Source organism: Lates calcarifer, linkage group LG21 (assembly GCF_001640805.2).
Source record: "Lates calcarifer isolate ASB-BC8 linkage group LG21, TLL_Latcal_v3, whole genome shotgun sequence".
Lineage (NCBI taxonomy): Eukaryota > Metazoa > Chordata > Actinopteri > Centropomidae > Lates > Lates calcarifer.
This window is the reverse complement of record NC_066853.1, coordinates 18,099,968-18,112,502: the sequence shown is the minus strand read 5'-3', so window position 1 is coordinate 18,112,502 and position 12,535 is coordinate 18,099,968. Positions and strand designations below refer to the sequence as shown.

Sequence of the window (12,535 nt, the reverse complement as noted above, 5' to 3'; positions counted from 1 at the left end):
TGTATACTAGATCTTTAAGAGGTACTGTTCCTATTATTTCATTTCAACAATTTGTTTCAAACAAACATTTGTTTCAGTTCTGCAGGCTTTTGACATCTGCAGTCAATCACCGTCAACATCAAGACTGCATTTATTTTTGTCAAAGTTGCACTATTGTTGTGTTTTAATGCTAACCAGCAATGATAATGTGACTTTGATGAATATTAATCCCGACAAAATGCTGATGTGATGACTGTGATGGATTTGACAAGGGAATATGTTATTCAATTTCCATACTGCAAAGAAATAATTACAAATTAGCAGATTTTTGAATTGGTTGGAAAATACATGCAAAAATAGCAAGGGTTGCCAAATGGTTAACTGTGATGTAAAGTGTACATGATTTGTAGAGGATGGGTCTAAAACATACAAAACCTCTGGGATGGTTCTTTACAAAAATGACACCTCCTCACCTGTCAAAGGAGTGAAACTGCATGGGCACCATGGCCTGGGCCTGGGCTTTGGCAGCAGGGTCTGGGTAGGGGAGAGGCTCCAGCCCAGCCTCCATTCCTTCCACTGGAGCTGCCACCAGGCTCTTCAGAATCTCCTTGACACTGATACCCTTGTTAGACTGGCTAATGCTAGTGATGGAGGAGGGCTGTTTCAGCACTTCCACATTGGGTGATCCAGACAGGCTCTCTTGGGACTTCTTCACCTCTGAGGATAATATAGATATCTGCTCACTCATGGTGTCTAGCCCTCCAGCGCTGTGGTCTAGGTCAGACCCGTTCAGGATGGTGGCTACATGTTCCTCACCGATCCCAGAGTCTGTGTGGGGAAGAGAGCTCTCTGTGTGGAGGTCCTGTGATGGCCCAAGATGGTCCTTACTGCTGTCAAACGCTAGGGGTGTCTCTGTAGAATATACATATATTCACACACAGAACACGGAGTGACAGGTAGCTACTACAGTTTTAAAAGATATAGATTATAAAATCATTGGGTGTCAAATCTGATTAGACCCTTCAAATTCCATTACAATTGTCCATTTTCATCATTATTTGTGACTGATTAATCATTTAGTCAGAAAAAAACTGTAAAAATAAACACGTTTACAGAGTCAAAAGTGATGTTTTCACACTGCAATTTTCATTTCATCCAAAGTCCCATAAACAAATCCTCAGATTTGAGAAGTCAGAACCACTTTATGTTTGGTGCTTTTGCAGCATAAATGAGTTCAGTGATTATAATTGTATTGTAAATAATTTAATCTGTGTCGCTCCCTACACTATATTAATCAACATACGGTATATATTATTGTAATTAGTCTCCTATATGTCTAAATAATAAACAACATTATAATATTTGTCAGAAGAAGTAAGAAGTGGAAATTTAAAACTGAGTAATTTGAGGAACAAAGCTACATTTCAGAGTGAGCCATACATTCCTAGCCAAAGAGTAAATTTAGCATGAGTAGAAAGAGCCATGTGCCAGTGCAGCTTCTTAGATCTCTCTCCAGAAGCTCAGATTCTCTGGTGAGATTATCTCTCTGTTATTCTTCTTCTGTACTAATAAGACATGAATCCTTTTCTTCAGTTTCCTAACTGGGCAGCTTCCTGCCTAAAGCCTCAGGAAAACACATGTATCGAAGCGAGTTGAGACAGTGACAGAGAACTCAGATAGCTGCTCTATTATTCTTGTACATAATATACTGTACACTGTACTTTTCTATTTACATAAGATGCTGAGTGTGAACCAAAAACAGTCTGCAACTGCACGGAAAATCCATTGCCTGTACTGAGATCAACTCGACCCAATAAAATGTTTGTCGATTCCACCATCAGCCTGCACAGTTGCTTTTGTTGTTTGATTTTGGTTCATCCTGACCCAGTGGTTACCTAGATGTGAGGCTGACCATATTAATATTCATCACATGCCCCCTAACAAGGTCAGCAGGGCCTGATTTAGCCAGCAAGTCGGCTGGCTTCCTGGTCCATCAGACAATCGTCTGCCACATGCCGTCTGGAAAATTCCCCCATTTTCTGGTGAAATTTATGAAGGCGGCAGTGTGCCTCTCTCCTCCCAGCAACCTCTATGATCCCATTCTCCTCTGGTGGATTGCTTGCCTAATGGGCACTGACAGATGGGGCTGAAAATAGCAAGCCTGGCTCCACTGCCCCAAAAACCCACAGTAGTTGGCCAGCATGCTGCTGCTTTCCCATCTCTTAACTTCTCACTGCTCATCTCCTCTTTCTTCACTTTCTGTGTGTTCCTACCTCCTCATATTTCCTTCGGCCTCTTGCCTCTTTCTCTTGTTTCTTTTATTCACTTCACCTTTTGTCTGAATGGAAGTTGATAAAGTATGCTCGCTCAAGCATCTCATAAAAGCAAGCTGGCACTGCAGCAGACATTGTGTTAAACCTTTGTAGGCAGTCACTGATTTCCTTTCATGTGACTTAATGTATGATTAATGACTTGAGGCATATACTACCTTTCATTTCAGAGAGAACGGATGATGCCTATTCAAGCTCATAACTACCATCTCCAGCCCCAGCCTCTGTTTGCTTCCACATTTAATTCTGTGCAGTGCAATTAGCAGAGCTCATGAATAAATCATAGGTGAGCCAGAGGAGTGCAGAGTGGATATCCCTGCTATTTTACTGAATGAGCTCTGAGCTCAAGCTGGCAGAAGTGTATCAGAAAGGACCAAGGACACTTAACATTCATTTATATCAGTGCAAGCTAAGATTATTGAGCAAAAGAAACGGATGTAAGAAAGGTTGGGCACAGCTGTCAACACCTGTGCTGGTTGGTGAGTTGATCTCCTGACGCATGCTGCGGCCTGACTGGCTGCTTATCCTGGCAGTCTCACGCTGGGGCTCGAGGATGTCGCGGTACTTGGAGACCATGAGGACAGAGATGAAGTACACCACAGCTAAAGCCAGGAACTGGGCTTGTTTACTGTCATCCTGTGGAGAACAATCACAATAACGGTATGCCACTCTCTATTCAGAAGATCGCCTTTCACACAATCCACAGTTGCTGCCTGACATGGTTCTCTCACAGCAAATGTACCTTGCATAGAGCATGAAAATACTTTTTTTTAAAAATGCCACTTTTCTCAAACATGTTTCTAATACTTGTTTTAAAATATGTTGCTCTGAAATATATATATAAATATATCCATTCAAATTTTGTAGGCTTGTGTACAATAGACAGCAGCTCAGTCGACATGGGCACCTTTGGTGTTTCACCTGTTGATTAAAGGGTATTACATTGCACACCTGTTGGTCTGCCAAAAAAACAAAAAAACCTATATCTAAAGTCCTATTTTCATCCTCTCTACCTGTAGCCAAGTCTTTGCGACAAACACATGCATGTCCCGCACATAAACACCCCGCACATACACAGAGCAGCACTCACCACATCACGAAACACCACAGCACGCAGTCGATTAATGTCCACATCCTGCAGAAGGCGATCAGGATCCTTGATGGGAGACAGGTTACTAGGGACAGTCTCTATGGCTGTCTAAAGCAGAGAGATAACACAATATGACATGCTACTCTGTGCAGTCAAAGTTCACTTAAACAACTTTGTGCTGTTACTCTTCTTTTTACACAACTTTAGAGATTAGAAAACTGATGGATGCAGAATTGAACAAAATCTGCCAGATTTAAAAGACAGATTTAGTATTATAATTTATCATAAGTATTAATAACACAGATAAACAAATTTAAGCAGCACTAGTTAGGTCACATAAGCATGGGGCAAAGTGTTCTTACATTACAATGCAGTGTATACATTAAATTTTTTAACTAGGAGCACAGAAACCACAGTTATGACATCATATCCTACCTTACTAGAAGTCATAGCATTTAGCAGGATTTCCTGAGTCTTGTTGTTGTTGTGAATGGAAGACTTATTTCCCCTGTCTCTGTGTCTCTGCCTGCACTCCAAACAGTTCCTGACAGCCACACAACACACTGCATACACACAGAGACAAAGCCCCCGCACACATATACAAAAACACACCATACAAACAGGTTCTCATTTCAAAGTTAAATGGAAATTAAATGTTGATAGCATGCATGACCTCTTTAAAACTAATCAGTTATCTATGATGACTGTTTTGTTCCAGGCTGCTGGGACAGACACTGTGGGTAAAATCAGCAGCCAGAATGATTTCACACTAAAGCCAGAGATGAGAAATTGTATGTTTGCAACAAGGACACTGTGAAGTCTGAAGGCTATTTCCCTCCCCCTCCCCAATCCCCGGAGCACAACTTGGAGTCAGCAATCCAGCAAGTACAGGCTCACACACACAGACCCACAGGCACAAACAGATATAGACACAGATACTCACGCACACATATAAAGAAACACAAATATGCAGAGTTTCTATGACTGTTTTATGTAGCAAATAATTCTACCAAAACCTGAATTCAGAATTTTAGATAATTCAATAAAATTCACAATTCCATAATTCTGACTTTAGCAGTTATCTATGTTGCATTCAAATGTAATTCATCAAATCTCTGTTGTGTATACAAACACACTGAAACGCACACAAGGGTAGAGAACCTCATGGAGTCCTATGAGACACACCAATGACAGACACAAAAGGCCTCCATTTGCAAAGAGTACCTGATTGCACTGCAAATCATTCTCTCAGCTTGTTATGAATATCAAAATGATGATCCTCTCATTTCATACTGCTAGAAACTGCAGCAAAACCCTGTGCATTCTCCAGTTTAGTATACAATTAGCAAAGGACTCATAAATTAATTAGCTGTGCTGATCAAACAGAGGCTTTTCAGGGATTAGAAGAATTATTAGAGTGTGTGAAGAGAATACTGTCGTGGCATTTTCTAGCTCATCAATTTCTCAGTGTAACTGGTAAAGGATGCATTTTACCTCCCAAAACCCCACATAAAGATTCTGTAATTGGCTCAATCCCTGACATTCACATCTACAGCAGCAAATATACAGTCATGATCTCACCGAGTCTGAGGCACTGACGCATCAGGCCACCAGAGGACATGTTCTTCTCAGCTTCAATTTCACTGAAGTTGAGGGAGCTTGAGAACACCAACACGTCTACCATAACCATGAGACGGGACAGGAAAGTGATGGCGGTCTCTGAGGACATGCCCTGTGTTGCCTCGATGTTATCCAACTCCGTCTTGCAAAAGCAACAAGGAGGACACCAGTCATAAAAAATTGCACATGTACAATGTCTTCTTTTCCATATTCTAAGCTGCAGTGTCAACTCAAGATTAGCTTTTTCAACAGAAACATACATTAACACATACTGGTGGGTGCTGCTGAGTTTAAGACACTCAGCGGCAGGTCAGAAAGAGGGCAGCAGCAAGGGCCATTATTATTATGTGGGGGTGAGTAGGGTCTCATCTTAGAGGAGGCAGAGATAATATTCAATATTCCTCTCCTTTGTGTGATACATTGAGAGGTTTTCTAAGAAAAATATTAGAGAAGGATGCCATCTGCAACAGTTCAGATGGAAATGAGCATCGAGCACAAATGGGCTGTGAATACAGTTTTAAATTAAGAGAGAGAAATTAAAATGGCGTAAATACCTACCTTGGCACTCTAGACATGCACAGACAAAATAAACAAAAGAAGATGATTAAAATCAATTTCACTTCAAGACTGCAAATTAAATATGATAATTACAGTAGATCAATAAAAGTAAACACAAAAGACACATGGGGAAGTTAATTAACATAAAGAACTGCACCAACGTAATGTCTTCAGCATTATCTGTAGCAGAGTGAAGCTGTGCAAATAAAGTTAGCCCAAGTAAAAAAACAAGTCTTATTTCCCCCAGGTACATAGTGCATCACCTGAACTACAGACAACTGTAGACCAAGCACTTATAATAATCCACCACTAGATGGCATTATACCCCTTCAGTGAAGACAGTAAAGTGCACTTACAGAAGGAGAGGTGGCCGCTGAGAGAAGGGGCAAAATCCCTCCACAAGCAATAATGATGTTGTCTACCATTTGTGAGATGAGGTGGATGGTGTTGTGGACAAAAATGATGTTCTCATTACTATTAACAAAGTCCATGACAGATTTGGTGGAGTGGCTGCAAGGAAAGGTCGGAAAGAAACAAGATTATTATAGGTACAAGCATTTTTCACATTATTTATTTAATTATTTGATTTACTGTGGAGTTTTTAAAAAAGCATTTATAGTTGTATATAAAAAGCCAGATTCTATATGTACCTAAAATGGCAATAAAAGGCTGTGTTCGCTCTGATTCAGAGGGGTAATCTCACTATCACTATGAGCACCATGCTCGCCCTCCCTCTCTGTTTCTCTCAAGCGCACATAAACCAATTCACACACCTCCTCCAGACATGGACGTCACTCTCCAGTGCAAACAGCAAGTCAGTGAGCAGTCTCTGGTGCATGGCTGACCATTTGAACTCTGGGATGCGGAACATGGTGGTGCGTGGGCCAGGGCTGAACTGACGTCGCTGTTCCTCTGTCATGGGCGTCCCCCTGAAGCCGAGGTCCACACGTATGTCCCTCTCCATTTGAGTGGCCAAGCGGCCATGTAGGCTCTGATGGGAGACCAATTAATCACTCAAATGCATGGATTTGGCATCACATATATAATCACTGTCTATCATGAGATATTATATATACAGACTAGTTGCTAATCCCATCTCTCTGTCAAGATCGATAGTGCACCCTTAATGAGATATAATGCTACTGTCATACTATTCACTGTGAAAGATGAATTGCCAGATTAAAATGAGTCCTCAGATAACCTCCTCCTCTCTGCGGGTAAAGAAAAAATACAACAAGCTCAATGCAACCTCTAAACATAAGATGAATGAGTCAGCAAGGTGCTGCAAAATGCCTGTTTAAAAAGCAGCGGCAATGAATTGAACATGAGCAATTACGCAACAGAAAGGTTTAAAAATAAACCCTGCTTCCCGCTGGCCCTCCATCAATGACCCGGTCTAGGCAAAAGAGCCTGACCTCTGAGAAAGAGCACAGCTCATACCAGAGAAGGGGAGCAATGAACAAATCCCAGGCGATTGTTGCAGCATAATGCTTTGTCTATTTCTGCCCTCATGTTGGCTCAGCCAACTATTCCAGCAACCCAGTTTCCTGAGTCTCAAAGGGATGTTGCCTGATGTGCACCAGGCCATCCTGTCCTCATTTCAAGCAGAGTTGGGGAAGAGAATGATCCCTATGGGTCTGATAATAAAGAACTCTTCACCAAGGCCAACACATCTTGACAATAGCAAATGGTCTCCCTCCTCAGTTTCCACTCTTTGACCCTGGCACTGCCATGTCTCAAAATTCATGATCATCTGCTGTTACATTTCCCTCTGGCAAAGACCTTTTATTATTATTCTGACTGTGGTAAAGTCAGTGAGCATGTAATATTTCTATAATATTTTATGTGTCCAAAAATAGAAATACTGTCCCTGAGTTGGATATTACTGGATAACTACATTTCCATGAATGAACTACATGATAATTTAGCTTTGGACAAACCTGTGTGGTGGCTGTTGTCTGAATCTTCTTTATCTCCTTGTCTTTGCTGTCATCTGATCTCTCTGTGTCTGAAGTGTTGCTTGTTGCATCTGCTGCACTGCTGGTCTTACCAGCCAAGAGGTCCCTGGTCAGATGCTGCTGCAGCTGTGCCCTCAGTGACCTCTGGGCTTTTGGAGGAGGCCTTAGTGCCAGCAACAGAGCTGATGCCCTCTAAGGCTGCCTGTAGTTCAAATTCATCCTTCTCTAGGATACTTGGTAAGGAGCCAAGCTCAGAGCTGCCCGTCATGTGAGCTAGAAGGCCAAGTTCATCACTGGTGCTGGTGTGCACTGGAGGCTCTGGGCTGGGCAGGACCAGAGGCTCAGCTGGACTGAGATCAGGCAGTAGCTTGTCTCCCATGCTGTCTGTCACCTTGCCAAACAGGAAGTTGTTGCTGTTCGGGAGGCTGTCCTTGTCATCATCTAGCGTAATGAGAGGGGGTGCATTTTGGTCATCCATGCTGCCCTTTGGCAACAACACACTGTCGGTATTACTATTGAGCTTTTCCACAGCAGCACAATACACATTATCCAGCAGAGAATCCACCTCCACCAGTGCTCCATTCTCAGATACCCCCAGGGTTTCAGAGGACAAGTCCATATCATCCAGTTTAACCTCAGTAGCCTCCACCTTTTCAGCCTTGATGTCCACCAGAAGGTCATGAACTTCGACCCGGACCCCATCTACCATACCCTCCGTTCCACTCAGACCCTCCTCATGCCCCTTCCCTTCAGCCAGCAGGTTGCGCGAGTCGGCGCTCTCGTAATCCGTCTCACTCTCAGGTGTCTGAGAGTTATCGTCCATCTCTCTGATCTCAATTGCACCCTTGATGCCAGAGGCCTGAGCAGACAGACCAGAGATGGTACTGACCAATCCCTTCTTCCCTTTCTTAATATTCTCCTCCTCCTGGCGCTGGTACTCTTCATACATCTTAGCCAAGTATTCTTTATGTGCCTCATACGTCACCTGTAAAAAGAGCAATGTAGATGAGGCTGAACTGTTAAGATGTGACAGTACAGATAAAAATGTCTCCCTCAACAGCAGAGGTCAGTGTTTCTTCTTTGTTGTACAGTACTCACCTTAGAGTGGGCTATAGAGAGTGTGTCCACCCACACACGCCATCCTCCCCACTCGTACTTGATGGCGTGGTAGAGCAGAATACGAAAGATGTTGTACACCATCTCAGAGATCTTCTGCTCATCAGAGTTTTTGGGATTGATGTAGCCGAGAGAAAACATCCAGTCCTGCCACACAGAGCACTGAAGTAGACACCTGCAATATGCACATTGCTACATGTCAACACTATGTAAAACTATCAAACTAACAAGCAGCATTTATAACTGATGTTGGTGGTAACAGGAACACTTTTCAACAACTTTCTAGTTTGAGTTTTTCCATCAAAATTATTTAGGCCAGCCAATTATTCCCTCTGCCTCTCCTCCTTTTTTTGTCAAAAGAGCACCAGTGCTATTTGGCATTTGCTATTCACATTACAACAGTGTTTTGATCGTTTGGCCATTTATATATTCATTTGTTTATTTGGCAGCAGTATCTCAGAAAACTAAATGACAGCCAAAAGAGAAAAGGGGCAGCAAGTAAAAACCAATTAAGTGTTTTTCCCCCTCCATTTCAACAATTTGACTTGACAAAGCACTTTCTGCCTATTAATTTTAGGCTAATTATGTTGTTGATTTAGGTCAGTGGTTTCCTAAGACCTATAATTTAATTGCAATATGTCTTAAAGTGTGTGTGTGTGTGTCAGAAGGCGAGATTGTGTTTGAGAATGAAATCGAGAGAAAGCAGGAATGAGCAACTGTCACAAACTGTCACAGAAACATCTGCTGGAGAACATGTGCATGTCTAAGGATGATTTAGCATCAATATGAGCCTATTAAACATGGTAAAAGGAGGGGGGACAGTGTGCCTTTTTTTCTCTTTTCTTTGATACATTAATCAGCAAGATAATTGATAGAGTGGGTGAGGAGAAGGCGGTTTAAGTTCTGCTCACCGTCTGTTCTCTCGGCTGTTGCTGAACAGTTTGATCATGTCTGACAGGAAGAGCCGCCGAACCTCCATTAGCTCTGTGCTGGGGGCGGAGTTCTTCAATAAGGTTGCTACCACCTTGAGAATCACTGATCATATGTATACAAAGACAAATATAAACACATATTGTCAATTTTCCCAGAAAACAAAACACATGAGAAAGAGTAAAACCCAATGTGACATGTAAAAGGCTTACTCGGGTTCTGAATTTTGACAGTGGAGTCAGGCTCAGGATGAGGTTTGATGAACTACCTGTGTGCACACCTGCTCTGTCAGAATCTGGTGCAGGAAGTAGTGAGAAGACATCAGTCACACATTCTGCGCACAGAGACCAACGGTACAGTAATGTTGGGACACTTAAGAGGAAAATGTGTCGTTACCTCGTACAGAGTGTTGTAGGTCGTCACCGTCACAGTGTTGGTGTGCAGCCATGAGCCTCTCTCCCAGGAGAGTGAAGAGGCTGTGTGTGTGCATGATCTCTACCTTCCTCCTGTGGATAAACACACACCAACACATACACAGACATAATGGGAAAGTGGCTTGTTTAGAGCTCCCTAAGCCACTGAAAGGATCAGTGAGTGCCGTCAGCTTGCTTCCCTATTCTCACCCACAGGGAGCCGGGCTCTGGAGACAAGTGTCAAGAACTGCCTGCTGTCATAAATTGGGGGAATTCCGTTGGAGGTGTGTAGGATAACGAAGTTAGCCTGTCACTAGGAATGGCTCCAAGGTACAAGAGAGGCATACCACAGGTGAATAGGTTCAACAGTGACAAACTACTTCTGCAAACAGCATAAGGACTACTGTCACAATGTTAAGCCAAAGCTTCTCTACTCTGCTGCCTCAAGACGAGTTGGGACTTTCTTAATAAGTTAACTTTTTTTTCTTTTGTATTTTGCAGAGGCTGGCAAATTGGACACTTAGGATAAGAGCAGCATTTCTCTCAGCTGCTTAAATGTGGAAATTCGGGAGAAAAGGGCAGGCTGATGATGCATAGCAAGCTGAGGTGGAATTTGTACAAGCCTACTCAACAAGCTACATACAGTTGGAGGTTGAGCCTTGTTGTAAATGCTTTCAGTGTGAATCCAGACAAAGTCAACCTCTTTTTCTCTGAATGCAGTTTAGATAATCAGTTAAGACAATGTTAAAATGACGAGCCATTTTATAAAATATGAACAATGTCTTGCCTTTGCTCTCTGTTGTGCTTTTTTTTTTAGTTTTCCTCAACCACACAGCCCCAAAAAGATATTAATTTGTACAACACATCTGTGAATCACATCATACTGACTATGCGAATATAAACCCAGACAGAGTATATCTGTATATCAATATCAATATCTAAAGTCAATGAGCCAAAAAATATAAGATGACAAATGTAATCAAAAACTAATAACTTCAACAAAGCATTGAAGAAACATGTTTAATTCTTAATGAGCTGCACTAGGCCTCATAGCGAACTAGCACTGTGCTTTAAAATGTACGAAAGCTATTAAAGTGAGAGGTGAAAGCAGGCTTTCATGAAGCACTCATCTCCCTTGAGGATACAGGCCTTTCACTCCTGCCTGGGGCAGTCTAGCATGGGCTTACGCCTGCCTCTTTCTCCCCATTCAGGAGGCACAAGTAACACCACAACACCTGGTGCCCTACCACTGTGAGCACAGCACTACCCCCATATCTTCTCCATCCAACCCTGCATCCTGCATTTTGAATCATAGGCTCTCCACCCGTAAGGCATTCTCTCTCTTTCTCTCCTCTACAGTGTGCAGCATACAGAGGATATGCTGACATCCTCGTGGGTAGTTTATAATTTATTTCACTCTGCGGGACAGTAACTTGGATCTCTTCCACCCTCCTCTTATGTGAAGTAATGGTTTTAGGGCACAATGCCAGGAATTCAGGTGTTCTAAAAAGAAGTGCACCCTTATTTGCAAAACTGGCATTTAGTCAGAAGTTTTCAACTCCTCTAATTGTGCACTTTTTCAAAGGAGTGGCAGCAACAGATGAATCATCTCTCTGAATCTAAAGCCTGATTTATGATTTTTCATGTTTCTTTCTTACTTGCCTGTCATAATGTTGCTGAAATGAACATTGCATGGACATGGAAAGGAAAAAAATCAAAACAATATACAGTGGATGACAGCATTAGACATGTATTAGACACCTACTTTTTAAAACATTTGACAATTCATAAATCTTTAGAATATTCATTATAAAAACATTTTAATTGCTTGTAATTGCAGTCTACTACACAGCTATTGGAATGGGTTACTTACTTGTGGCCCAAATGCTTGAGGAAGTACCCAAGGACTTTGAGGGATTGTACTCGAATGCTTTCACTCTTAGAGGCCATGAGCTTGTAGATTACCCTGGAATAGACACAAGCAGCGAAAGCTGGCAATAGCACACAGTCTTGACAGAATAAAATATAGCCATGTTGATGAAAAGGCCCTGCACTGGTTAGCTGACAACCACTTTCCTTCAGAGTGAATTTACATTAGCATTAAATGAATGTCCCAATGAAAGCAGCAGCCTTTTCCTTAGAACTCACAAGTAGTGCTACACTGTGTGCATTTATATTTCATAAGATCACATGGGGTAAGTTTGATCATCCGTGTCATATTGTGAAATCAATATGTTAATATTGTTACTTTTCCATGCATAGTTTATTTCTCACTGAACATATGAATTATTCATGCTTCACACAGACGCACAGAGGCAGCACAAGCGTTAGGTGCTTAGGTTTATTTTGTGAAATCACCTCTTCATTTTGTGCCTGAACAGTGAAGGGATTGTGTCTTCCCCTGAGGGGCTTACCTTATTCCATTTCTCTGGTCAAAAGCAGGGATCATGGAGGCTGGATGCTCAGACATGAGGGCTACCACCAACTGCAACACATCATGCAGATTCTCATCCTGCAGACAAAACAGAACACAAAGACAAT

At 42.1% G+C, this 12,535-nt stretch overlaps 1 protein-coding gene across 1 annotated transcript in view; it reads right to left on the bottom strand.

Moving 5' to 3' along the window:
• The window catches only part of LOC108876017 (neurobeachin-like), a 186,317-nt gene that overhangs the window by 102,609 nt on the left and 71,173 nt on the right, over nucleotides 1–12,535 (bottom strand). The window contains 17 exon segments of the mRNA XM_051065349.1: nucleotides 453–891; nucleotides 2,777–2,945; nucleotides 3,400–3,507; nucleotides 3,835–3,962; nucleotides 4,981–5,161; nucleotides 5,934–6,087; nucleotides 6,351–6,568; nucleotides 7,518–7,658; nucleotides 7,660–8,520; nucleotides 8,634–8,826; nucleotides 9,563–9,686; nucleotides 9,794–9,839; nucleotides 9,841–9,876; nucleotides 9,978–10,025; nucleotides 10,027–10,087; nucleotides 11,868–11,960; nucleotides 12,409–12,506. Coding sequence (XP_050921306.1) covers nucleotides 453–891; nucleotides 2,777–2,945; nucleotides 3,400–3,507; nucleotides 3,835–3,962; nucleotides 4,981–5,161; nucleotides 5,934–6,087; nucleotides 6,351–6,568; nucleotides 7,518–7,658; nucleotides 7,660–8,520; nucleotides 8,634–8,826; nucleotides 9,563–9,686; nucleotides 9,794–9,839; nucleotides 9,841–9,876; nucleotides 9,978–10,025; nucleotides 10,027–10,087; nucleotides 11,868–11,960; nucleotides 12,409–12,506 — 3,098 coding nt within the window.